Here is a 26,974-nt window from a genome sequence, read left to right as displayed (position 1 = left end):
TTGATTCTGTTTTTTATTAGATTCCCAGGCACAAAAAACTCAGGGGCAGAAAACCTCCTCATGTGAGGCAGAAACCTCCTTATATTGGGACAGATAAATGTTCAGGAGATATTCGTCTTCAATAGTGTTCTCAAGAAGTTCATCCATGCACAACAAGGCCACAGAGCCCACCCTCTTATGATGCTGGAAGGGGCTGATGGGAAATGTAGTCCATGAACATCTGCAGGGTCAGAGTTGGACACCTCTCCCGAGGAACTGATTTCTGTCATCTAGAGATAAGCTGTCATTCCAAGGGATCCCCTGGTCTCTCCCCCACCCCCCACCCCCCCAGGCTGGCGTCTCTATCCCACATCTATTTACACCTGTCATGTCACGGTTGCCAACTCTGGACCGGGAGATTCCTGAAGATCTGGGGGGGATGTGGCACCAGGGGGGGCAGCAGGACTGATAAGAAGGAGGGGCCTCAGCTGAAGATAATGCCTTAGTAGAGCCCACCCCTCCAAAGCCGCCGTTTTCTCCAGGGGAACCGATCTCTGTCATCTAGAGACGAGCCGCAGTCACAGGGGATCCCCAAGTTCCCCCGGAGACCGGCAGCCCGACTGCCGCTCACAGCCGTGAGGGCCTCTCCAGCGCCAAAAAAAACCCCCGCTTTGCACATGCTCAGAGCCACCCTCCTGGAAGCGCCCGTCTCCCAGGCAATGGCCTCGCTCTCCACGCCGGCGGTTCCGGCTGGGCGGCGCAGCGCTGGGCGCTCAAGCCGGGGAGGCCGGGCCGCAGGAGCGCCAGGTGGCCAGCCGGGAACCGCGGCCGGCGCTCCGCCTCCCCCGCCCGAAGCCCACGTCGCGCCGCCGCCGCCGCCGCCGCCAGCCGGCCGAGGAGGAGCCCGGGCCGCCGGGCCGCGCGCGCCATGAACGCCCCCCGCAGCGAGAGCGACTGGCAGGGGCTGGTCGGCGAGGTGAGCCCCGCGGACGGGAGGCCGGCTGGGGCGCCTCCTCCGGCTGGGCAAGGCGGGGCCTGGCGCTCCTGCCGGGGGAGAGGCCCGGCAGCCGGATCCGGGGGGCCCGGGTGGCCTCGGCCCGCCCCTGCTTGCCTGCCTGCCTGCCCCCGACCCCCACTCCGACCCACCCATCGGAGCTTGGAGGCGCCCCCTGGGCCACCCCGTGCGCTTTTGCGCGCAAGCAGGCCCCGCTTTTTCCAAAGGGAATCGGTGCAGCTCCATTGCAGCTGCTTTGCAGCCTGCGGTTCAGTGCGTTATGCAGCGCTCTCAGAACCCCTCCCCACCCCCCCACCCCCCCACCCCCCCGGCTTTCCTGCAGACGGGGCTTTCTAGGATGGCGGGCTGCAGTTCTGTCGCCAAGGGCTGGGCGACTCCTGCGGTTCAAGTCCTTCCGGACTTCTTTCTCCTAGAAAACTTTGGGGCAGTTCCTGGGCCTTCCTCCCCCTCTGCCCAGAACTGCAGGGCGCTGCATGCAAACGGGTTGTCCAGTGGTGGGATCCAAAAATTTTAGTAACAGGTTCCCATGGTGGTGGGATTCAAACAGTGGCGTAGCGCCAATGGGGCTGGGCGGGGCACGATGGTGGTGGGGCATTAATAATTTCTCTGTTACTGTAAAAAACTCTTACTGTAAAAAAAAAAGTTCCTAATTTCCAGCTGGTCTCTTTCTGTCCGTAATTTAAACTCATTATAGCAAGTCCTATCATCTACTGCCAACAGAAACATCTACTTCTCCTCTAATTGACTGCCTGTCAAATACTTAATACTTTCAAATGCTTAATTTTGTTTCTAGAAATCAAAAGAAGGAGACTTTCCTTAAACAAGGAACTTGACCCTATTTCTAAAACGTGTTTTTAAAACAGCCCAACAGGGAGAATGATCCCATTTTCTCCCTTCGCTAACCAGCCACATAGGAAACAACGGGACTTTATGATTTTTGGACCCTAATGGAATTTCGCGGAATCCAGGAAAAGCAGACCCAATTCCGCTCTAAAGGGAACTGAGGTGAGAACCTGCTGGATCCCACCTCCTGAGGTTGTCCCTGCGGCTAGTTTGTTTCCCTTGAGCTCCAGCTGCTCCAAGGTGCAGCAACGCTTCGGCCTGGAGGCCAGCCCTTCTTCTTGCATGCCGTGAAATGTAATCTACGCCTAAAGTTGCCAAGCTTTAAGAAGGAAGGGTGGCTGGAGATCTGGGATCACAACTGATCTCCAGGCAACACGGATCAATTCAAGTGGGGGAAAAGGGCAGCTTCGGAAGGTGGACTCTACCCTATTGAGATCCTTGGAAGGTGGATATTATAGCCTTATCACTTGTTGACATCTTTCCTCAAATCTACTGTGAGGGCCCTTCCTCAAGACACTCCAAAATAATGCGTTTTCAAACCACTTTCACACCTGTTTGCAAGTGGATTTTGCTATTCTGCACAGCTTCAAAGAGCACTGAAAGCAGTTTGAAAGTGCATTATTCTGCATGTGCGGAATGAGCCTACATTTTCCTTCTGCTCCACCTCCAAAATATCCAAGCGTTTCCCAGTCCTGGAGGTGGCAACTCCAAGGTGACTGAATATAGTTGTAAGCCCTGTTGGAGTGGATGAGGCCTGCCTGTGAGTAAGGCGTCCTGTGGAGGAGGTGATGATTCTGGAGCATATGTTTAGATGTGTCACAGAAATAATCAAGAGTGTTTATTAAAGCTGCCCTCTTCAGAGTGAAAAGGTAGAACTGATGCTCATTTTAGTAATATTTACTAAGTGTTTTGTATTTAGTGGCCCCTCATAATCTGAGGCCCTAAACCATTGCTTATTTAGTTTACTTAGTTTGTGCAGAACTCTGGCTCTAGGTATCAGGCAGGGGAAGGATATGGTGAACAATTAAACAAAAGATAATCCAGGTGAAAAATCAAAACAACTTGCACATGTGGAGTGAAACAGGAGCCATTATGGGTGCTATTGTGTGTCTGACAGTCCTTCGGATCATAGGCCCCTTCCGCACATGCAGAATAATGCATTTTCAAACCACTTTCACAACTGTTTGCAAGTGGATTTTGCTATTCCGCACAGCTTCAAAGAGCATTGAAAACAGTTTGAAAGTGCATTATTCTGCATGTGCGGAATGAGCCAAACAGTAGTCCTTTGCTTTGTAAAAAATAGTTAAGATCTTTTTTGAGTGGGTGACCATATTTAATCATTTGGTCTCAAGTTTCACTTAAATACTAAACAAGTAGTAATGTTTACTAATTGTTTTGCATCTAGTGACTCTACATAATTTGAGGCCCCAAACTACAGTTTACTAATAGTCTAGATATCAGGCAGGGCAAGGAAATGGCAAACAGATAAACAAAACATAATTCAGGTGAAACACCCAAACAACTAGCACATTTGGAGTGAAACAGGAGCCGTTACGAATTCTGTGTGTGTCTGATGGTCCTTTGGTTCAAACAGTGATTCTTTGTTTTGTTATAAATAGTTAAGATCTTTTTTGAGCGGGTTGCCGTATTTCATAGTTTGGCCTGAAACTTTAGGACTTCATTCCCCTTTAAGGGTCTCCAGGGAAAAGACAAACCTCTCAGAGCAATATGAAAGGAACAGGCCTGGGTGTGTGTTTGGGGTTCCGCCCACATTTGGGCTCTGACCAGCTGATACTGCCAGCCAAATGGTTCTGGATCTCCCCCTCCACTCCAAGGTTTTAGCTCCTTAGTCTTGGGGTCTTTAGGAGGCCTGCCAGCCTTATCCATTGCCAAGCTTACAGCTGTGTACCAAGGCCCTTTCGGACCTGACATTCAGCTTTGTTTGCTAACCTGAGGAGTGGAAACCAGTGTATTCCACCTGTTTCTGTATCTGGCACAGAATAGCCTCAGCTTTTCCCTTCAAGGCTACCACGTTTGGCCCTCCTGTTCCCTCTGTAACAGTTCAGTCCTGTGCACAGTATATCCAGTGTGGTGTTGTGCTTAAGAGCAGGTGGACTTGAGAACCGGGTTTGATTCCTTGCTCCTTGGCTCATTCCGCACATGCAGAATAATGCACTTTCAAACTGCTTTCAGTGCTCTTTGAAGCTGTGCGGAATAGCAAAATCCACTTGCAAACAGTTGTGAAAGTGGTTTGAAAACGCATTATTCTGCATGTGCGGAAGGGGCCCTTCACACAAGCAGCAGACTCTTTATCTGGTGAACTGGATTTGTTTCCCCATTCCTACGCATGAAGCCTGCCGGGCTGATCTTGGGCCAGTCACAGTTCTCTCAGAACTCTCTCAGCGCCACATACCTCACAAAGTGTCTTTTGTGGAGGGAGGAAGGTAAGGAGTTTGTAAATCACTTTGAGACTCCATACAGGAGAGAAAAGCGGGGTATAAATCCAAACTGTTCTTCTTCCACTACTGCTGTCTTGTTTTCATTGGGCTTAGATAGAAATAACTTCACATAGGATTGTATTGCAATAATAGCATGGACTCTTAAGCCTTTCTCATCATGGAGATAAAAGGATGAGACAAACCTGATCAGTTCCCTGAGCAACAGCAGCAGTGTTTTAAGAGACCTGGTGGTTTCTCTCAGAATAAAATTGGTGCCAGTCCGTTGCCCCTACAAGTCATTTTTTTTAAAATGCTAGGATTCAGTTCTGGAGATGTGTGAAGCCGGGACAAAGAAATGTCCTTTTTTAAAAAAATGTCATTTTTAATTTTTTTGTTAACTTTTCACAGTATAATTGGCAAACAAAATAGAGATATATGAAATGAAATAACAAAGGAAACATTTCAAAATAAACAAAGACAAAACAGAAAAAAAAGTAATGCATCTACCCAAGAACTATATAGACATAGCTATAATACATTGGATCTTGAAATAACAAACCTGGTATTATCAGAGAAATTATTACAAAATCTGAACTTTCACTACCTTCTGTCCATTGGCTTGATAAAGAAATATCCTTGAAGCATGTGCAGAGTGTATTTCCCCTCATCACTGAATAAGGTTGTCGTGTTTTCTTTTCCCTAACGTGATGCCTGTAGCAGCTACACTGCAGACTCACATTTGGCACTTTTTAGATAGCATTTTCCAGTTTCCTTGTAAAACATGAAATAAAATTGTCTTTTTTTTCTAATAACCTGGTGCAATATTTGCAAACTGCAAACTTTTGATGAAGAGGCCATAGGAGATTGTAGTTTGGAACAAGCAAGGTTTGACTTAATAAGGGATACTCTCGCTATGAGCGATTTTAAAAATGGCTGCAGGCCTACATTTTAGTTTTCTGCTGGTGTCTCCCAGAAGTGTGTTCCTTCCACACAGCATCTTCCTAAACACTGTAGTTCCTATCTGCTGCTGGGTGAATCCCACTAGCCCCCACACATGAGCCGGTATGTAGACGAATGTTGTGAACAGGTCTCTGGCCTGCTATCCTTTCAGAAAGTAAGAGATTGGCATCCACTCCATGCATTTGTTTAGACAAAGTACATGCTTCCCTTCCAACGTATTGTATTTTCTCACAATAGTATTGTATTTTCTCACAATACTAGAACCAGGGGGCATACATTGAAAATGCTGGGGGGAAGAATTAGGACTAATAAAAGGAAACACCTCTTCACGCAACGTATGATTGGTGTTTGGAATATGCTGCCACAGGAGGTGGTGATGGCCACTAACCTGGATAGCTTTAAAAGAGGCTTGGACAGATTTATGGAGGAGAAGTCGCATCTATGGCTACCAATCTTGATCCTCTTACGATCTGAGGTTGCAAATGGCTTAGCAGACCAGGTGCTCGGGAACAGCAGCAACAGAAGGCCATTGCTTTCACCTCCTACACGTGAGCTCCCAATGGCACCTGGTGGGCCACTGCGAGTAGCAGAGAGCTGGACTAGATGGACTCTGGTCTGATCCAGCTGGCTTGTTCTTATGTTCTTATGTTCTAACGGCCTGCTTTTCATTTTTTTTGAAGTCATTTGGGGTCAGAGTTAGCAAATGGCAGCTACCTACAACTACCACCCCACTGGGACTCCCACCATAGTCTGTCTTGTGGGACCATGGAGTTTCTTGGCATGGAAAATGCAAATCCCCGCTGTGTTGGTAGCGGTAAAATGAATAGTTGTGGCGTCTCAGCATATGCTTGCTGACGAAGTGCGACAATGTGCTATGAAGTTTCAGGTGCTTTTTATTTGTTTTGGCCTGTGTTCACTGAACGCTTTCACCTTGTGTGAAAGCATGTCTGCAGAAAACAGTGCCAGGATCAGACCTCTGCCGGCTGTTATTTGCCATGGGTGGAACCCACGTCCCTTCATACTGAGTGTGCGGGGACACGCTGCAGTTGCTTAACGGTGAAGGAGCACCGTGTCTTTCCTGTGTTACGGAACACACTACTTTATGTCTATGAAAACAGTTTCAAAGGGTAGCCATGTGGGTTTGCAGAAGATCAACGATACTCCACTCAGAATAAAGAACAAGGTGCAGTCCTGCACCCTCAGGCAAACGTTCAGCAGGTATTTTTCAGTGGCTGCGAACAGTGCCCATTTTCTTCGCATCAGAGAATTGTATTTAAGTGCAGCTTTTGTAAAAAACAAAATAAAAAACCCACAGTATCTCCTGCACTGTTAAACACCAATCTTTATTTTAAAAGGTCATTTATATTGCCCTGGACAGCTATTAGCAAGATTTCCATTTTTGCACTGCTGTGCCCGCCATTTTGTTTCCCAAATGAAGAAGAAGAAGAGTTTGGATTTATACCTCCCCTTTCTCTCCTATAGGAGACTCAAAGGGGCTTACAATCTCCTTGCCCTTCCCCCCTCACAACAAACACCCTGTGAGGTGGGTGGGGCTGAGAGAGCTCCGAAAAGCTGTGACTAGCCCAAGGTCACCCAGGTGGCGTGTGTTGGAGTGCACAAGCTAATCTGGTTCCCCAGATAAGCCTCCACAGCTCAGGCAGCAGAGCTGGGAATCAAACCCGGTTCCTCCACATCAGAGTGTACCTGCTCTTATCCACTTTGCCACTGCTGCTCCAGAGTGTTTGGCGGGGCATGGGCCCCTGCCACACCCCCACCTGCCCCGGGCACAGTTCTCCCTTGCTATGCCTCTGGATATAAGGAAACACACCCGGATATTAGGAAACGCAGCTGGGTATTAGGAAGCTCAGAAATAGTATTTCAGCAGGGGAATTGGCTACCTAGGTAGGTGGTGAGCTCTCCCTCTCTGGCAGTACGCAAGCAGCAGTTGGACAAACAATGGTCAGAGATGCTCTAGATCAGTGGTGGCGAACCTTTGGCACTCCAGATGTTATGGACTACAATTCCCATCAGCCCCCCCCATTGGCCATGCTGGCAGGGGCTGATGGGAATTGTAGTCCATAACATCTGGAGTGTCAAAGGTTCGCCACCACGGGTCTAGGTTGATCCTGCATTGAGCAGGGAGTTGGATTAGATGGCCTATATTGCCCCTTCCAACTCTATGATTCTATAAAGATGGAGATCTGCAAACCGTCAGTAAAAGGCAGGCGTTTTGTGACTAAGTTGAGGACGATGCCGTGGTTCCAGTTCTAACAGTTTGTGATACGCGCCCCTGTGTTTTATTAGAGGGGAAAACATTTAAAACCTGGACAAACGTCCTGGCTTCATCAGATTATGAGATCACTTCTGTCCAAGAGTTAATGAGTTCTAAGCAGATTTGTCCCTAAAAATAGCTATGGGCAAATAGTGACTGTTTGGATGTGGAGAAGGCAGATGGACCTCAGCCAGAGACACTGACTGAGTTTCCAGTGTCCTTCCCTGCAAAGAGATCTGAAAATCTGAAACCTAAGAATACTTTCTTCAAGAATACAACTTCCTCCTCCAAGAGTGTTAGCTATGGAAACTGGCAGAGTTCTCGGCTCCGCTCCATGTGACAACTCCATGGAGATTGTGAGAACTCCAAGTGCTCTGTCCATATCCTTGAACGAAAAAGACTAGAGTGACCAATTACGATGAGCGATTGTTTCTCACACCTTTAGCCTGACCTCTGCTATACCTGTCATAAGCACAACTTGACCAGTGAAAACCCCCAAACAGATAAATAAAGAAAATCACAGCAGGCTGTAGATGGCTCACATTTTGATGGCTCCTCCATTTGGCGCCAAGGTTATTATTACCGTTATTATTTATTCGATTTAATAGACCTCGATTTAATAGTTCTCTCAACACCTCCAACATCTAACTATATTCGATTTTTTTTGCCGAGGCAGCGATGACCGAGAATGGTTCCTTCAACATCATTGTCGCTTTATAAATCTGCAAATTGACTTTATGGCATTCCGAGCTAGATGCGGCATGAGTCTTAAATCAAGTGGCAGGCTGCAAAGAATGATAGGAGTCTGGAATGGTGATAATAAAGGCATAAAATGCAGTCGAAAAGGAGATAGTCTTTTTCCTTTGTGTAGCGTCCCCTGCCTCAACCTCCCTTTGTCCCTTCAATACCTGTTGTGGGAATACTCGGGCTCAGAGGATATATATAGCAGGAAATCGGAAATCTTCCCACAGTTATTGCTAAGTGGGCAAAGGGGAACTGAATCCCTGAACCCATTGGACATAGAGGAAGCAAGGTTGGGGGCATTTCCTCCAAAGCCCAACCAAGTGAACAACTTGCACTGAGCTGTGGAGGCTTATCTGGGGAATTCAGATTAGCCTGTGCACTCCCACATGCCAGCTGGGTGACCTTGGACTAGTCACAGTTCTTTGGAGCTTTCTCAGCCCCACCTACCTCACAGGGTGTTTGTTGTGAGGGGGGAAGGGCAAGGCGATTGTAAGCCCCTTTGAGCAGGAGAGAAAGGGGGGATATAAATCCAAACTCCTCCTCCTCCTCTTCCTCTTCTTCTTCTTCTTCTTCTTCTTCTTCTTCTTCTTCTTCTTCTTCTTCTCCTCCTCCTCTTCTTCTTCTTCTTCTCCTTCTCCTTCCTCTTCCTCTTCCTCTTCTTCTTCTTCCTCTTCTTCTTCTTCTTCTTCTTCTTCCTCTTCCTCTTCCTCTTCCTCTTCCTCTTCCTCTTCCTCTTCTTCTTTTTCTTCTTCTTCTTCCTCTTCTTCTTCTTCTTCTTCCTCTTCCTCTTCCTCCTCCTCTTCTTCCTCTTCCTCTTCTTCCTCTTCTTCTTCCTCTTCTTTTTCTTCTTCTTCCTCTTCTTCTTCTTTGTCTTCTTCCTCTTCTTCCTCCTCCTCTTCTTCCTCTTCCTCTTCCTCTTCTTCCTCTTCTTTTTTCTTCCTCTTCCTCTTCTTCTTCTTCTTCTCCTTCTTCTCCTCCTCCTCCTCCTCCTCCTCCTCCTCTTCTTCTTCTTCTTCTTCTTCTTCTTCTTCTTCTTCTTCTTCTTCTTCTTCTTCTTCTTCTTCTTCTTCTTCTTCTTCTTCTTCTTCTTCTTCTTCTTCTTCTTCTTCTTCTTCTTCTTCTTCTTCTTCTTCACTGCACCGGGAGGAAGCATCTAACTCAGCTGGTAGAGCTGTCTGCTGCTTCCCCAAACATATGTCCTAGTACCTAGGGTTACCAACCTCCAGCTGGCCCCTGACGATCTCCTCCTGTTCTAGTTGATCTCCAGATGACCAAGATCACTTTCCCTGGAGAAAATGGCTCCTTTGAAGCTTTGGCTCAATGGAATTATACTGTGCTGAGGTCTCTCCCCTCCCTAAACTCTGCCGTCCCTGGGCACCCCCCCCCCAAAAAAAAAACCCCTCCAGGTATTGCTCAACCCAGATCTGGAAACCCTCCTATACTCTGTCTCACAAAAAGATCTAAGTGTGGTCAGTAGTACTTGGGTGGAACAGAGGACCGTGCTTCCACAGTAGAAAATAGTCCCTTGGTGTTTGGGGTGGGGGAAGGTTGAAGGGGGCTTGGGAGGGCCTAGTTTGGTGTTTGAGGCAAGGAGAGCTTGGAGAGAGCTTGGAAGGGCTGGTGCCAGGCCTGTCGGGGCAGTGGGCGACTTGTCACTTTTCAGCGTGGTGTAGTGGTTAAGAGCAGGTGCACTCAGTGGTGGGATTCAAAAATTTTAGTAATAGGTTCCCATGGTGGTGGGATTCAAACTGTGGCGTAGCGCCAGTGGGGCTGGGCGGGGCACGATGGGGGCGTGACCAGGCATTCTGTGGGCGGGGCATTCCTGGGCGGGGCTGTGGCAAGGACGCAGCCACTGCGCCGGTCCTTGGGCGGGAAACGAATGCACGCAGGCGCAGGCTGCCACGCACGCCGGTGCACCTCCTGCTAGACTGCTTCAAGTTCTGCATGCTACTGCTGAGAGGAGGGGCGTAACTAAGGCCAAAATCACGTGGCAAAATCACCAATTAGTAACCCCCTCTCGGCACACACAAAGAATTAGCAACCTACTCTCGGGAACCTGTGAGAACCTGCTGGATCCCACCTCTGGGTGCACTCTAATCTGGAGAATCGAGTTTGATTCCCCACTCTGCTACCTGAGCTGCGGAGGCTTATCTGGTGAACTAGATTAGCTTGTGCACTCCAACACATGCCAGCTGGGTGATCTTGTCAGTTCTTCAGAGTTCTCTCAGCCCCACCCACCTCACAGGGTATTTGTTGTGAATGGGGGAAAGGAAAGCAGATTTTAAGCCCCTTTGAGTCTCCTTACAGGAGAGAAAAGGGGGATATAAATTCAAACTCCTCCTCCTCCTCCTCCTCCTCCTCTTCTTCTTGCTGACCCTGGTTTGGTGTTTGGGGCTTGAGGAAGATTGGAGGGGACTTGGGAGGGTTGGTGCCAGGCTTGGTTTGTGATTGGGGCTAGGGGAAGGTTGGAGGAGGAGGAAGTGGCAGCAGATAATTCTTCTTATATCTTTCGGTGGGACAGAGTATAGCTCTGCTTGAGGGAGGCATGTATGAATAGCCGTCACTTAGCAGAATTTTGACAAATACAGGGGGGTTTTTTTGCAAGGGAAGATGCCGTAATATTGTGATCATCCTCTCGTCCTGCCTAGTTTTTTTGCCTTCAGCCACCATAAACAGATACTTAAAGCTACTGATAAACAGACAATTAATCACCATTGCGGAGAGGGACCCGCAAAACATTTCAGAATACAGTACCGAAACGATTGAGACTCTATCTGAGACAGCAGCACGCTGTGATATTCTGGTGTCTTGTTGGGTCTTTTTTAATGTTTAGAGTCGACACGTTTGATGTAGAGAACTGCTTGTCCTGGACAAAAAAACAATGAGCCCTCGTCGCAGACTGATAACGATAGCCTTTTCCGTTTGTGAGATGTGCTGACAGCAAAAGTGAACCTTCTGAATGTTCGTTAAATAGCTTTCAAGCTGAAGTTTATCCTTTTTATTTTTTTTAAACGGAGGATTGTGGGCTTTCTTGCAGTCCGTGTGAAACCATCATTTCCTGCAGCTGTCTCGTGGCTTGCATCTACCACCAATTTCCCAACAATAAGCAGACTGTAATTGCTACAGGGCCGTAATCAGTAAGGACAGATTTGCTGCGTTCCTGCTTGAACTGGCTTACAGCCTGCTAACTGTTTCAAACGACAGAGAAGGAGAGGATGGCTTTGCAGGAGGGCAAAAATCCCTCTTTTTCTCCTCTAACATTTGCAGAACAGGTTAAGAACTTGGGACAGGGGTGCTAGGTGGGACGTTGTCAGACCTTGAGTCTGGAAACAACGGAAACTGTACATTTGTTCTAAAGCCTTTATTTCAGAGCGTAGGTAACATTGTCAAAGAGGAATCTGGTGATTCCTGCACAAACCCACCACCTATATCCCGTTGCCCCCTCCCACCAAACCAAACGGCTCCTAATATCCCCCTACAACTACAAAGCATTTACTACAAAGCATTGCGAGCCTGGGAACAGTTCACACTTCCCTGTGATAAGATCTGTGTCCGGGATGCCCTGGAATGGCGAGGGGAAGACACGGACCTTTGCCCAGTATCAAGGAATGGTAAACCCCCTCCCCCTGCTCTACCTGCCATCCGTCGCTGACAGGCTCAGTCCTGACAGACGTGAGAATCCCCTAGAACAGGAGTCTGCAACCTGTGGCTCTCCAGATGTTCATAGACCACAAATCCCAGCTGCGTTCGACCTAAGTGCTCCGCACAACCACTGGGATCAACATGGTTTTGTACCAGCTTCGCCCCGTGTAACGGTCCAATTTTCGACTCCAGTTGGGAACTACTACTTTTTCAGGGAACCATGCTTGAACTCAGCTCGATTCCAGTAAAGTGCGGAATCTCTGGTGCCAGGAGTCCCTCATTCAGCCAATCACAGCTGAGTGTTTCAGGCATGCGTAAAGCTGGCCAATCAAAAAACGCCACCTTCGTCCCTCCATTCCTGTGGCAGTTTTTTTAATAACGTGTGTGGGGATAGATGGAACATGGCCGTAGAAGAGCAGCCAATCAGAGCGGAGCGGCGAAGAGGCACAGGATGATTCCGCCCTCCGAGCTGGGATCAAGCTGGTTGCAGTGGGGAACAACAATGGCTTCGACCTAGGTCAGTACTCTTCTCAGGGAACTGGGTCGAACTTATTTTACTCGTGTGCGGAATCGTCCCCCCAGGACCCAACCCAGCCAAGTCACATTTGTGCATATCCCACCCTTGCAACAAATTAATGTAACATCTTTCAAGAGGCCCCCTACGCTGAGTGGGTGTTTTATGGTCTTCTTAACCCTGCTTGGAATTGTTCTATTTTCACTCAGTGCCATTTATGAGCCTGATTTATTTTAAAGTATTCTTTATTGTTTGGGGAATCTCACTGTCGGCTTTCCCGGAAGCCACCTGAAGCTTTGGAAGAAAGAGCGGAGAGCAGGTGCACAAATACTTTTAAGTAAATTAAATGCGCTCGTATGTGGACAGTCCTGCCGTTTTGTACAGTCCAGGAGTAAAAACCGTCACCACTTGATTTTGCAGGTTGTATAAATTATATAGGTTGTCTGGAATGTGTTTGCAAAAGGGGACTTCAGTTGTTTGGCATAAATGCTTGGAGATTGATCTTGGAGGATCTTAAATTAGCATCTCTCTCCACTAACTCCCGACTTTAGATGTTGTCAGCCTGTTTTCTTCTTCTCAATACCTTTGTGAATGGTGTGGCCAATGTCCTGTGCTTACTAAATCCGATTGGGGTGAGAATTCATGTCGCAGAGGTGTGTGCTTTATTTCATGTTGCAACTGATTGGCGTGGCAAAATCATTTTATTTCGTTTAATGTTTTGGTTCTCTTTGAACTCTCTTAGCCCCATCTATCTCACAAGATGTCTGTTGGGAGAAGAGGAAGAGGAGTTTATAAGCCGCTTTGACACTTCTCACAGGAGAGAAAAAAGGGATATAAATCCAGACTCTTCTTCTTCTGCGCAAGGCGTTGGTCTTCAGCTATTTCTAGACCTGGGACCAGTGGTGGGATCCAAAAATTTTAGTAACAGGTTCCCATGGTGGTGGGATTCAAACAGTGGCGTAGCGCCAATGGGGATGGGCGGGGCATGATGGGGACGTGGCCGGGCATTCCGGGGGCAGGGCATTAATAATTTCTCTGTTACTGTAAAAAACCCTTACTGTAAAAAAAAAAGTTCCTAATTTCTAGCTGGTATCTTTCTGTCTGTAATTTAAACTCATTATAGCAAGTCCTATCGTCTACTGCCGACAGAAACAACTACTTCTCCTCTAATTGACTGCCTGTCAAATACTTAATACTTTCAAATACTTAATTTTGTTTCTAGAAATCAAAAGAAGGATACTTTCCTTAAACAAGGAACTTGACCATATTTCTAAAACATGTTTTTAAAACAGCCCAACAGGGAGAATTATCCCGTTTTCTACCTTCGCTAACCAGCCACATAGGAAACAACAGGACTTTATGATTTTTGGACCTAATGGAATTTCTAACAGAAAAGCAGACCCGATTAGTAACCCCCTCTCGGCACACACAAATAATTAGTAACCCACTCTCGGGAACTGGTGAGAACCTGCTGGATCCCACCTCTGCCTGGGACCCACTGAGCTACAAGCACATGATAGAAAGTCACATGACATGAATGTCACAGATCAAGGAGACGAAGGAGTCGGAGTTGTGACCTCACAGGTTTCACGGTTAAGCTAGATCAGGGGTCTCCAACCGGTGGCTCTCCAGATGTTCATGGATGGGAATTGTAGTCCATGAACATCCTGGGAGAGCCACAGGCTGCAGACCTCTGAGCTAGATGCACATTGGTTTGTCTGATCCAGCGTGGCTGCTTTTGCATTGTCTGGAGGAGAGCAGGGAAAAGGCTAACTCTCCAACCTGTGCTCTGTTTCTTGTCCTGTAAACCACAGTGGATTGTCTGAGATGTATTATTCTTCCTCTCCATATGACAGGTTTGAGTACAAGAAAGCAACGACCTTGGTGGGCCACTCAGTATGTGGATATGGTGAAATCTGGGTTGGGGACATCGTAGCTGTGACTCTTAACTGTTTTGATGTGTCGCTTCTTCTTGTCAAGAGCCTGCTATATATTCCAAGTTACAATGTCACTTCAGTGGCATGATAAAAGGCTTTAATTCTAGATGCCTTTTAAATCAGAGAGTTGGCCATTCTTAAAGTGTCACGAAAGAGTACAATAATGGCACTTTCTGGAGTTTAGTGCCAAGGTATTGTAACCCAAAACATTTATGGCAGGAATTCAACTTTTCTGCTGCTGCCAGTAATATAATTAACTCAAGGTGAAAGCGTTCCCTTGGAAGTTCATTTCCTTGGAAGGATCTTTTTCATGCCTTCTTATGGGATTCTTGCAGCTAGATGTTTGTGACTTTTGGGGCATGCCTGCATTAATATTTCTTTGCGACCAGTAGGAGTAAGCAATATTCTCTGAAATTTTTTAGGGTTGTGTGGAAAATCCTTAGAATACAGCAAAGCAAAAGGGACCACTTAGATATACTAGTCCCTGTCTCAGGAAAAGATGTCGGGAGATGTGTGAATTAAGCCACCACATCTTCCTGGACCTTCTTTGTGTTTAAATGCTTCGCAGAGTCCTAGGTCAATTTCGCACAGTCCAAATATCCTGGGTTGAACAAGAGAAATATCCCAGTTTGGCCAAGTAGTTTGTACTGTTCCCAGTCCTAAAGAAGGCTTGCCCTGGGATATTTCCCTTATCCTGTTTTTTAAAAACCCGTTAAAATCGCGATCTTTCTCCCAAATCCTGCATTGAGAGCCCACTTCCGTTCAAACATGACGGAAGCAAAAACAGTTTATTTTTCCCACCCTGCCGCCTGATCTCCCCTGATCTCTCCACCTGATGTCATGTCAGTTTCATCTCTGCTGAGCCACTGACCGGCGTAGCAGCCCACCCTTCCTGAAATGTTCCTCCAAGCATACTTTTTGCTCATGGTATTGACCAAGTGCCATTTCACCTGGGTTAATCAGGACAATGTAAAACAACAATATAACGACGAAATTCCAAAAAAAGAGAATAGAGAGACAAAGAAATGGACACTTTCTTCATCAGAGATAGATATAAACTGTAAGAACAAATAAGATAGAATAAATATAACATAGAATAAAGATTAATAGATTACAGATGTCAGTAAGAAAGAGAGCATTAGGTGAATAAGGAATAAAATAGAAGGGAAAGAATTATACAGTAATCATGTAAGATAAAACATTGTAATATAGGAGTCTCCAGAATAGTAGGGTAGAGAGACAATAATAATTATGAGTCGAAGGGGAAGTCAACGATAGGATTATATGCATGTATTTTGATTTAGCACAAATTATTAGGATGTTTAGAGGTGTAATGAAGGTATAGGGGAGTTAGAGGGAATACAGGGTTGTGTTGGTGTTTTTGGCTTTGTATTCATGTTTATGTTAAATGTGTATAAGTGATGGACAATAATGTTTATTTTTATGTTATGTAATAAGTGTTTGATGAAAGCGAATAAAGGTATTTATTTATCGGGGGGGGGGGGAAAGGAGTGGAGACCCAAAAATGTCCCCATTTTCTTTTCTGTACATGTACTGGTTGCTTGGAGCATGTAGCTCGGGAGATGTGCATCTGGGCCCAATGTTACTGGGCTTACCATGGGCTGGGCGGGGTGGGTGGGCAGTGTCTCATTTTCTGCAAAATGAGCAAATGTGAGTGGGAATGTGATGCTCTGCCCCTTTGTTGCTCTACATTTTTGGCTACTGCTTGCCATGTTGTTGGCTGCGCAGGTATCATGGCAGGCACCAGCAAATCAAAAGGCAGTGCGGAAACGATCATTCAAGCTGCCACCATAAAGGACAGCCAATCAGAATGCAGGACACCGGGGATGTGGCATGTGTGTGGGTATGCTTGCGGTGTAAATATAAACACCCAGGTTTGTGCAAAACAAATCAGAGTGTTTCCTCCCAGTCTTAACTCGATTTCTTCACAGAAACGGGCATCCCACAGTTTGTCGTTGTTTTTAAACAAACTAAATGCATTCCCCCCCCCCTCCCACACACACACACTTCGGCTTCTAAAAAAATGACCATTTTACTTGTGCCTCAATTGGCATCTACATTAATTCTCCCTTTTCTTTTGCAGTACCTGATATGTAAAAGGAAGCTAGAAAGTAAGAAGGAGGCGCTGCTAATCCTTTCCAAGGAACTGGACACATGTCAGCAGGAAAGGGACCAGTACAAACTGATGGCAAATCAACTCCGGGAAAAACACCAATCGCTGAAAAAGAAGTATCGGGAACTGATTGTACGTGGCTGACTTGAAAACAACGTGTTAATATTTGCCAGCATAATAACACACAGGGAACAGAGTAATATACCAGGGACATTCCTGAAAATCCAGTTGGTTCTGTGTTCACGATGCCATTATTATCCATTTCTATTGAGAATTATTTATCCAGTTTGAACAAGCTCAGTACCATGACAGCAACACAATGTCGTTTCACTGAAAGTAGTTCTTAATTCAAACAAGATTAATGTGTAAGGTAGGATCTAGCCGGGTAAACTGTGCTAATAATAGCCTCCAGATTATATCACTGTAGTGCTTTCTTTGGGGCAATTTTTTTGAAATCATTTGGGACATTTCCGTGAGATCGGAATGTGGCTGTCTGTTGGTGGGCTGGGGTCAGCTGCCATCAGCGTATCACCCCAAATTCAAAAGATTAGTATTGGCTTAGGCCTGGAAATGGGTTGGGCTGAATGTGCCGGCTTTGACCAATCAGAGTGCTGGCTTTGACCAATGCAACCTGGTCTGGGATTAGGGTACTCAAAGGATTTCGTCTTTCCGTATCATCCTCGTTGCCCAGAGAAGGGCAACGAGGATGATTGAGGGACTGGAGCACCTTCCTTATGAGGAGAGGCTGCAGCATTTGGGACTCTTTAGTTTGGAGAGGAGACAGCTGAGGGAGGATACGATTGAAGTCTATAAAATTATGCATGGGGTAGAAAATGTTGACAGAGAGAAATTTTTCTCTCTTTCTCACAATACTAGAACCAGGGGGCATTCATTGAAAATGCTGGGGGAAAGAATTAGGACTAATAAAAGGAAACACTTCTTCACACAACGTGTGATTGGTGTTTGGAATATGCTGCCACAGGAGGTGGTGATGGCCACTAACCTGGATAGCTTTAAAAGGGGCTTGGACAGATTTATGGAGGAGAAGTCGATTTATGGCTACCAATCTTGATCCTCTTTGATATGAGATTGCCAAATGCCTTAGCAGAAGGTGGCTCACAGGTGTTCTCGGGAGCAGCAGCTTAGCAGCAGCAGAAGGCCATTGCTTTCACCTCCCGCGGCATGTGGAGTCTCCAAAGCGTGCACCTGGTAGAGCCACTGCGAAAGTAGCAAGGCAGAGCTGGACAATTTCAGATGGACTCTGGTCTGATCCAGCAGGCTAGTTCTTATGTTCTTATGTTCCTGTCAGGACACTGAGATCGCCGTAATTGATTCTCTTTCCCCCCCTCCTGTAAAAGAAAGAGGAGGGTCAACACAAGACCATCTGTGGAACTCCTTTTCATCCGAAGTCTGCACGACACCTTTCCTGGTTTTATCAGTGTTGGATTATGACAGGGAAGACTCAAGTCAAAATCCCCCTTCGTCATGACATTTACTAGGCCAGCATGATGTAGTGGTGAAGAGCAGGTGCACTGTGATCTGGAGAACAAGGTTTGATTCCCAATCCTCCACATGAGCGGCTTATCTGGTGAACTGGATTTGTTTCCCAGCTTCTCCCCATGAAGTCTGCTGGGTGGTCTTGGGCTGGTCACAGTTCCCTCTCTCAGCCCCATCTACCTCACCAGAGGTCTGTTGTGGGTAGAGGAAAGGAATGGAGTTTGTAAGCCACCTTGAATCTCCTTACAGGAGAGAAAGGTGGAGTATAAATCTAGACCAGTGTTTCCCAACCTTTTCGAGGTCAGGGTACCCTTGACCTCACTCTTCATATCTCACGGTAACCCTGCCGCCACCCTCCACCTTCCCCTCCCATTGCCCCTGTTTGCCACACACCCCACCTTCCCCTCCCAGGGTGAAGGGTAGCACTGGGGGTGGCGGTGGCTGCTGACCATGGGCCAGCTCCATGTTCTTGCTGGTGCCGGTGGGAGACACCACAAAAATGAGGGGGGGGACGGTAGTGTTGCCACGGTACCCCTGGGACATGCTCATGGCACCCCAGGGTACCACGGAACCCTGGTTGAGAATGGCTGATCTAGACTCTTCTTCTTCTAGGTGACCTTGAGATAAAGTGGAGGAAGGAGGGAACTATGTACTGTATACTGAGCTGCTTGTGAGGAAAGGCAGGGAAAATGTGACAGATACGTAGACAGCCCTGAGTGTCCCCTGCCATTTCTAGCCCATTCGTGTGCCAACTGCATGCCTATCTTGATTACCCTCCTACCACACCAGTTTGGTCGAGCACTCAGATGAGCGTCTTGATTTTCCCTTTGGAATTGTGTGCTGTTGTGAATGTTTGCTGTGGGCTGAGGTCAGAGGTGGGATCCAGCAGGTTCTCACAGGTTCTCGAGAGTAGGTTACTAATTATCTGTGTGTGCTGAGAGGGGGTTACTAATTGGTGATTTTGTCATGTGATTTTTGCCTTAGTTACGCCCCTCCTCTCAGCAGTAGCGCGTAGTAGCAGTCTAGCAGGAGGTGCACCAGCGTGCATGGCAGCCTGCACCTGCGTGCATTCGTTTCCCGCCCAAGGACAGGCGCAGCGTCTGCATCCTTGCCACAGCCCTGCCCAGGAATGCCCCGCCCCCGGAATGCCCGACCACGCCCCCTTGGTGCTATGCCAAGTTTGAATCCCACCACCATGGGAACCTGTTACTAACATTTTTGGATCCCACCACTGGCTGAGGTCTTTTGCTAATGACTGTGGTGTTTTGGTGCTTGAGTGGATTATAAGCCTCATTGGGGAGGGGCAGGACAGCGAGATTTTAAATGAATTAATACAGGCAGTCCCATTATCATTCCAATGACATGTATATTTATTCCTTCCTGTAGGACGGGGACCCGTCTCTTCCGCCTGAGAAAAGGAAACAGGTAGGTTTTTCCCCTTCTCTCATTCAATTTCATATGCAGATCAACTGCTTTGCATGTCTCTCAACAAAATTGGACCATTTCCTCTGCTCCCCCCTGTTTGGCGAAGTTTCCCTCTTGGCAAACAGCCACTTGAGTTGGGGGACGGCTTTTTAAACTTGTGCAAGGCGTCAGATTTTGCAGAGTGACCTGGTAAGATGCAGATTTTTGTGCCGTGTTGTTGGTTCTTTTTATGAGACGGTTGATAATATTTTGTATCAGAAAGTCTGTCTAAGTGAGGCATTCCCAACCTTTCTGATTCTGTGGTAACCTTTGGAATTGTGACGCAGGCCTGTGGGCAGAACCACAAAATAGCTGCCACAGGAGGCCGAAACAACAACAGAACATCAGAGATTGAGGTCATGCATAACTCTGACAGTTACTCCTCAGCCTTTCAAGCAGAAATGTTGTCTGGATGAATATGTTGTTTTAAAATATTTCCTAGCTTACACATAGCTGGAGTTATTCAGCGAAGATCCTTGCACTGTGGTGGCATCAATGTGTGTTTGATTTTGCACAGGTGTTCGTTTGTTGGTCTTCTGGGCCACTCTTTCCCAATTAGCTCAGAGCGGCTTACAGTGAGGAAATTGCCCATCATGTCAGCTGGAGTCTCCAGTGGCCAGCTGGAAACCGTGTCTGCAGTAGCCCCACCTGTCCTGGTCCTAAAACACTGGATAGGTGTCAGGGGAAATGTCCATAGGAACCAAGGTGTCCTACTCTAAACTCTCTGAAATGGAAGGATTTTTACCTGTTCAACTGGAATTGCTGTGACTCAGAGCAGAGCAGCGATGGCGAACCTATGGCACGGGTGCCAGAGATGACACTCCGAGCCTTTCTGTGGGCACGCGTGCACAGAGTTCATATGTGGGGGGGGGGGGGCGTAAAATCACCCCCACACAAACACCTAGGCTGGACTGGGCATGATCCTTTACCTGGGAGTTGTGATTCACCCATTCGAAGCATTGCACAATTGCTTCACCAAGCTTACTCCCGAGTAACGTGCGCCTCGGAGCCGACTGTTTTTTCTAAACTAAAACATCAGTATTCAGATTTAATTGCCGTGTTGGCACTTGGCGATAAATAAGTGGGTTTTGGGTTGCAATTTGGGCACTAGGTCTCGAAAAGGTTCGCCATCACTGGAGTAGAGCTACTGGCTCCTCATGGGACCCAGCACATATCGGTTCAACCTACAGAAAAGGAATAGTAAGGTCTGTGCTTAGTCAAGGTATTCACAAAGAACATCCAATTCCAGAAACAGGATTGACATTTATTTTCAGTTTGTGTAGATTATTCTAGTTTTGGATGTGTTTCTGACTGAGTACGAACGACCCTGTTTTCTCCTAAGATGAAAAATACCAATGAGCAACACTCAGTTCCCTCTTCAAATTTGTCCCTTTTTGCATTTTAAAGTAAATGTGTGTATTGTGTAACCTCCATCACCACTGGCTTATTATTATTATTTATTTAATTAATTTAATTTAATATACCGCCCCATCCCTGGAGGGCTCTGGGCGGTGCACAACATAAAACCATATATATAAAATCATCATATACAACTTCCATAAATACAATTAAAACAACTATTGTTTCCCAAGATAGGCATCTCACGAAGATCTCATTTAAACTTAAACTTAATCCTCCTAAAAAGGAGGGGAGGAGACAGTGGGTCTCGATGATATTAAGAACCCATGGAACGGAGGAGGGGGTGGTACATTCAACGGCTGGTCTCTCCAAAGGCCTGGTGGAACAACTCAGTCTTACAGGCCCTGCGGAAATCACCAAGGTCCCGCAGGGCCCGGACAGCTGGAGTGTTCCACCAGGCAGGGGCCAGAGCCATAAAGGCCCTGGCCCGAGTGGAGGCCAGCCGTATCATTGAGGGGCCAGGGATCTCCAGTAAATTGGCCTCTGCCGAACGCAGAGGTCGGGCCGGGACATATGGGGTAATGCGGTCCCGAAGGTGTCACTTGGATGTCACTTAGTGTCACTTGGATGCCTGACAGGGAGATTTCAGTACATGTGTGTGGGGGGTGAGGGAGCAGAATGAAAAGTGTGGGCAGGGGAAGCACAAAATGATTTGACACATTAGCAGGACTAACCAGGACAGCAGTAGTGAAAACAAATCCATGACGGAAAACTTGCCAATGGCAAATGAGCGAAGAAAGCCGTTGCTGTCAATGGCATGATGTTGACTGGATGAATTGCTTGAAGTCTGTTCTTCATGAGGATAATGGTCCAGACTTATTAGTGGATGTTTCATCAATGGGAGCTAATTAAAGATCTGCTCCTGATTGCTGGGTGTGTGTGTGTGTGGGGGGTGTAAGTAAGGCCCGTCAAAGTTTAAGGAGTGAGATAGCTTCCATTTAGTGTAGGTGAGGCAGATAGGGAAACATCCCGAAGCCAATGGAGAGATGAAGGAAAAGTTCAGAACGGTGTGTGATGCAAAGGTGAAGCTAGTTGGGAAGCAGGTGTTCCTGTTGGGAATCTGACATAGGTGTAACCTTACACTCAGTAAATAACACCCTACTGGTGATCCCTGGCCCAAAAGCCGTTCATCTGACCTCAGCCTGTCCTTTTCCGGCCCTGGCCTCAGCCTATGGAATGTCCTTCCTCAAGCCAATATGAACGGAGTTGTGAGTACAGTCTTATCAACCCTCCCCTCAGCAAACTGTGTTGCAAAGGTGACTTTTATATGATTTTAATGTATTTATTATATTTTAAGCTGTACAACACCCTGAGCCCACAAGAGGAAAGCTGTCTTATACATTCAATAAATCAATAAATAGTTGCGGTGCTGTGTGGTTTCCGAGCTGTATGGCCGTGTTCTAGCAGCATTCTCTCCTGATGTTTCGCCTGCAACTGTGGCTGGCATCTTCAGAGGATCTGATAGTAGGAAAGAAAAGCAAGTGGAGTATATATACCTGTGAGTAAAGGTCAGGCGAAATGTCAGGAGAGAATGCTGCTAGAACATGGCCGTACAGCCCAGAAACCACACAGCACCCTAGTGATTCCGGCCGGGAAAGCCTTCGACAATACAATAAATAGTTGATTTGGAATTCTGCTTGTTTGCTTTTGATCTGCTGCTTGCAGATAAAATGAATGTTGGCTTTCTCCCCCTGAGTGTCAAAATACTGTAAACCACAGTCAAGAAAATCAGGAACATATGATGCAGGCCCCCCCGACTTTTGGGGGGGGCATGTTTGGAAATGGATAGAGCAGTGGTGGCGAACCTATGACACGTGTGCCAGAGGTGGCACTCAGAGCTCTCTCTGTAGGCACGCGCAAACAGAGTGCCCCTCCACACACATCTAGGCTGGCCTGGGCCACTGGGCTCGATTATTAACATTAAACCTAAGACCTAGTTTTGGGGAAGCAGTGTAGGTAATCCTGTTAAGTGCTGTTAAACCCCACTGATTTTCATGCGCTGAACTAAAACACAATCCTTTACCTGGGAGTAAGCTCGGTTGCTGACAATGGGGCTTGCTTCTGAGTAAACTCTCCTAGGGTCGTGATTCACCTGTTGGAAGAGTTGCATGGTTGCTTCAAAGCAAAGCCGCTGACTACCACCAAGCTTACTCCCGAGTAACGCACGCTTCATAGCCAACCGTTTTTTTCTAAACTAAAACCTCAGTATTCAGGTTAAATTGCCGTGTTGGCACTTTGCGATAAATAAGTGGGTTTTGGGTTGCAATTTGGGCACTCGGTCTCGAAAAGGTTTGCCATCACTGGGATAGAGGATGGTGAATGCCATCACAAAATGGCTGCCGCAGAAGGCAGAGCCAAGTGAAACATCTCCCTCCATGTTTTGCAAATGAATTGCAAAAGAGAATCTAAAGAAACAGAGGAGAGGAAAAGAAACAAAAGAGAAGGAGAAATTAAGAGTATTTTCAGTCTTCCTGTTTCTCCAGCGGCTACAACTGTTGTTTCTGTGGAACCCCTTTTCATTTGAATGAGGGCAGCCAATAGCAAGCGCTACCTTCGACTGGCCCTTCTGATAAGCTCAGCGAGCATTAGGGGAATGCTGGCAGGTGCCGTGGGCCCCACAGGTGCCGTGTTGGGGATCCTGACATAATACGTTGTGTAATCTTCTTGCCTTCGCTCCATCGTGAGTTGTAATCCTGAAACATTCTCGGAGGCATTGGGAGCAGGAAATCTGACCAGACCTTTAACTTCATAAGCCTCGTCTTCCCTTTTTTCCGAGCACCGCCAGATGGTTGTTAAGCATAAGCATAAGCATAAGCATTTTATTGTCATTGTGCACGCACAACGAAATTTACAGCAGCAGTCCTCGATGCACACAATTTCAGACTCATACATCATCCTCACTTTCCCCTTCCTCCACCCATCCCTACACAGCCCCAAATACATCAATATGAAGCAGCGGAGTTTAGCATAGCCACAGCTCTAGAGTAGAAGCTGTCTCTAAGCCTCTTTGTCCTAGTTCTGAGGGCCCTGTATCGTCTGCCAGATGGTAACAGCAGCTTTAAAAAAAAAAAGAGAAGTGTGCTGGATGAGAGCGGGTCCCTCTAGAATATTTTTTTGGGCTTTTATTTAGGCTTCGAATTATAGATTTCTTCCAAGAGGAAGGGAAGAGGGCGGTTTCCGATAATCCTTTGTGCAGTAGTGATCACCCTTTGGAAGCTTCTTCCTATTCTGGGCCACTGTGCAACTGGAGAACCATACACAGATGCAGTAGGTTAGGGACACTCTCTATAGTTAACAGCCGTAAAAAGGACACCAGAAGTTTTCCATCTAGTTGTTGCTTCCTTAAAAGTCTCAGAAAGTACAGTCTTTGCTGGGCTTTCTTAACCACCGCGGCAGTCTGTACGCCCCAGGTCACGTCCTCTTTAATCATAACGCCCAGAAATTTAAAACTAGCTACCCGCTCCACTTGATCTCCATTTATAGTCAAGGGCTGAATTTCTGAGCTATTCCTTCTCTAGTCCACTATAAGCTCCTTTGTCTTGTTAGTGTTAAGAACCAGGTTAAGAATATTTTGCAGGGGTACCTTGTCAAATGAAGGCTTAATGCCTCTTTGGAAGCGGAGTTGCGTCTCATCCGGCATCTGACGATCGCGGTGGAGCTTATTTTCCTCTGCGGCGCATCTTGGCTTGATAATGAATTTTGTTGTGAATATCATTCGGGCCGGAGCTTGAAGAAGGATATTATTTGTGTGGCAAGGCTGTGACAGGCAGCCTTCCACACTTGAAAATTAATGCATGTAAGTTTGTTTTGACAACAAAAATGTGGTGCCGGCTGAGATCATCAATTTGGGGCCGTTGTCGTCGAGCTCGAGGCTCTCTTACTAAGCAAAGCTGGTTTTACTATATTAAGTTGGGTGCCACAATCATACAAAACCATTGAAGTAGAAATTGCAATGAAATTGCTATCAATCACACTTCTCAAACACATTTGATGTTTCATCAGATTTTGCTGCTCGTTCTCTTTTATTCCAGTTGTCTAACTTGAGATCTGCCGGTAAATAATTTAAACTTCCATCCGATCTAAATGTCATCCTGATGCTTCTGTGTACATATATTTCACGCTGCCATCTCTCTCGGTCTGTCCCCCCCGTTTTGCCCCCACCTTTCCCTCCACCTGGACCCACGTTACAGGATCCCAGCGGGGTGGGGTGTAGGGTGACAACTTCTTGTGTGCGCCAACTGAGATTTATGTGCAGGGGACTGTAGGGAGCATTAAGTTCGGGTTACTATCCATCATTCTCACAGTCGTCTGAAGCAAAATAACTTTGGTGGCTGGAGTTCAGAAACTGTGTTACAGGAATCGAATCTTCGGGAAGATACGGTTTAAGGGAAATGTTACTAGGGATGCTGGTCTTCTGTTTTGACTGGTTAAGATTCTCCTCGGGCGGCTTAATGAGAGAATGAATCAAATTGTCGTGTGGCAGGTGTACCTTGGCTTATATTCATTTCGTTTGAGCTCCCACTCTCTCGTCCCCTCCCTCTCGCTCCCAGCAATTGTCTTTAGGAAGCCCAAAAATCACACAGTGTGCGAGAATGTAGCAAAATTTCTGCTAAAGATAATAGACGTAAGTCTAGATGAATACCAATCAATGTCTATGTATTATGACCACATATAGCCAGCAGTAATTTTTCTAGCTTCTGTCAGTATCCGATGACGTTTAAGTGAGTCAACTTAGCTGAAGGAATGTCCTATAGTTACAGAAGGACCATGTATATATTTTAGTACCAGTGTCTATAACTGTGAGCAATAATGGGCAAATTTTGTATGCTTATTTTGCATGTTTATTTTATGCCAATAAAGGCTTGTTACTATAAAAGAAAGCCCAAAATATTCTGAGAGACCTGTCTCATCCAGCACACTCTCTTTTTGAACTGTTGCCATCCGGCAGACGATACAGGTCTATCAAAACTAGGACAAAGAGGCTTAGAGACAGCTTCTACTCTAGAGCTGTGGCGATGCTAAACTCCGCGGCTTCGTGTTGATGTGTTTGGGGCTGTGTAGGGATGGGTGGAGGAAGGGGAAAGTGAGGATGGGGTATGAGTCTGAAATTGTGTGCGTCGAGGAATGCTGCTGTAAATTTTGTTGTGCGTGCACAATGACAATAAATGCTTATGCTTATGCTTTACTAAAAGACTCTGTGCTTGATGGAACTTGAGGCCACAAAATCTTTCTCAGGTGGAGGCCTGCTGCTGTTTAGTGCATAGATGTTTTCATGGAGCAGAAACAAACGACGGGATTTGCCTACAGTTCCTTGTGGTTTTTTTCCCCCTTATGATGACCTTTCTTTGTTCATGGTCAGGGAGAAACATGGTATTTTTGTGAATATGACGGGTGAATGGCTCGGCAGTTTTTAGTGAGCACCAGGAAAAACGGATGCGCAAAGAGCATAATCTAGCAATTAAATCAACAATAGCCAAGCTCTGAGAAAGTGCACTTAAGGGAATTCTGTGCCTTATACACTCTCCTGTCCCATCAGCAAATTGTCCCAGTTATTCTCCTGAGCTTCAGTTAAAGGCTTATTGATCAAAATTTGGGAGGGAACAGGAGGCACTGTTTAAAACCTCGAGTTCAAAAACCTGTTTGGTGTGCATTAGTTTGTTTCAAATAACCGACTCAGACAAAACAAATGGTCTGTTCTTTGAAACCGGCCTGTAAATAAATAGCTATTTACACAGAACTCCCGTCTCAGTGATCTCCTTGTCCTTCTCCCTCACCACAAAACTTACCTCAGGAAAGTGAATCCAAAGCCTTCACACTTGCTGCCCTGAGAACATCTTGTAACTGAGCAGAAGGCTTACAGCACAGGTGTCAAACTCACGGCCCTCCAGATGTTATGGACTACAGTTCCCATCATCCCCTTCCAGCATCATGCTGGCAGGGGATGATGGGAACTTCAGTCCATAACATCTGGAGGGTCGCGAGTTTGACACTTATGGCTTACAGTTTCAAGTAAACCCAGTCTCCCAAAATCATAATTCTCGTACCTTCGGGACCGCATCACCCCATATGTCCCAACTCGGCCTCTGCGCTCTGCAGAGGCCAATTTACTGGTGGCC

The 26,974-nt window shown here is 46.6% G+C and overlaps 1 protein-coding gene across 3 annotated transcripts in view; it reads left to right on the top strand.

Annotated features, from left to right (window-relative positions):
* The first annotated feature begins 802 nt into the window (after nucleotides 1-802).
* The window catches only part of CCDC149 (coiled-coil domain containing 149), a 90,834-nt gene continuing 64,662 nt past the window's right edge, over nucleotides 803-26,974 (top strand). For all 3 annotated transcript variants that reach the window (XM_048509347.1, XM_048509346.1, XM_048509345.1), the window contains exons 1-3: nucleotides 803-955; nucleotides 16,449-16,610; nucleotides 19,362-19,400. In XM_048509347.1, the coding sequence (XP_048365304.1) occupies nucleotides 908-955; nucleotides 16,449-16,610; nucleotides 19,362-19,400 (249 nt within the window). In that variant the 5' untranslated portion in view covers nucleotides 803-907. The remainder of the gene's footprint in view (nucleotides 956-16,448; nucleotides 16,611-19,361; nucleotides 19,401-26,974) is intronic.

This window comes from Sphaerodactylus townsendi, linkage group LG10 (genome assembly GCF_021028975.2).
Source record: "Sphaerodactylus townsendi isolate TG3544 linkage group LG10, MPM_Stown_v2.3, whole genome shotgun sequence".
NCBI lineage: Eukaryota > Metazoa > Chordata > Lepidosauria > Squamata > Sphaerodactylidae > Sphaerodactylus > Sphaerodactylus townsendi.
This window is presented reverse-complemented; position numbering and strand designations above follow the sequence as displayed.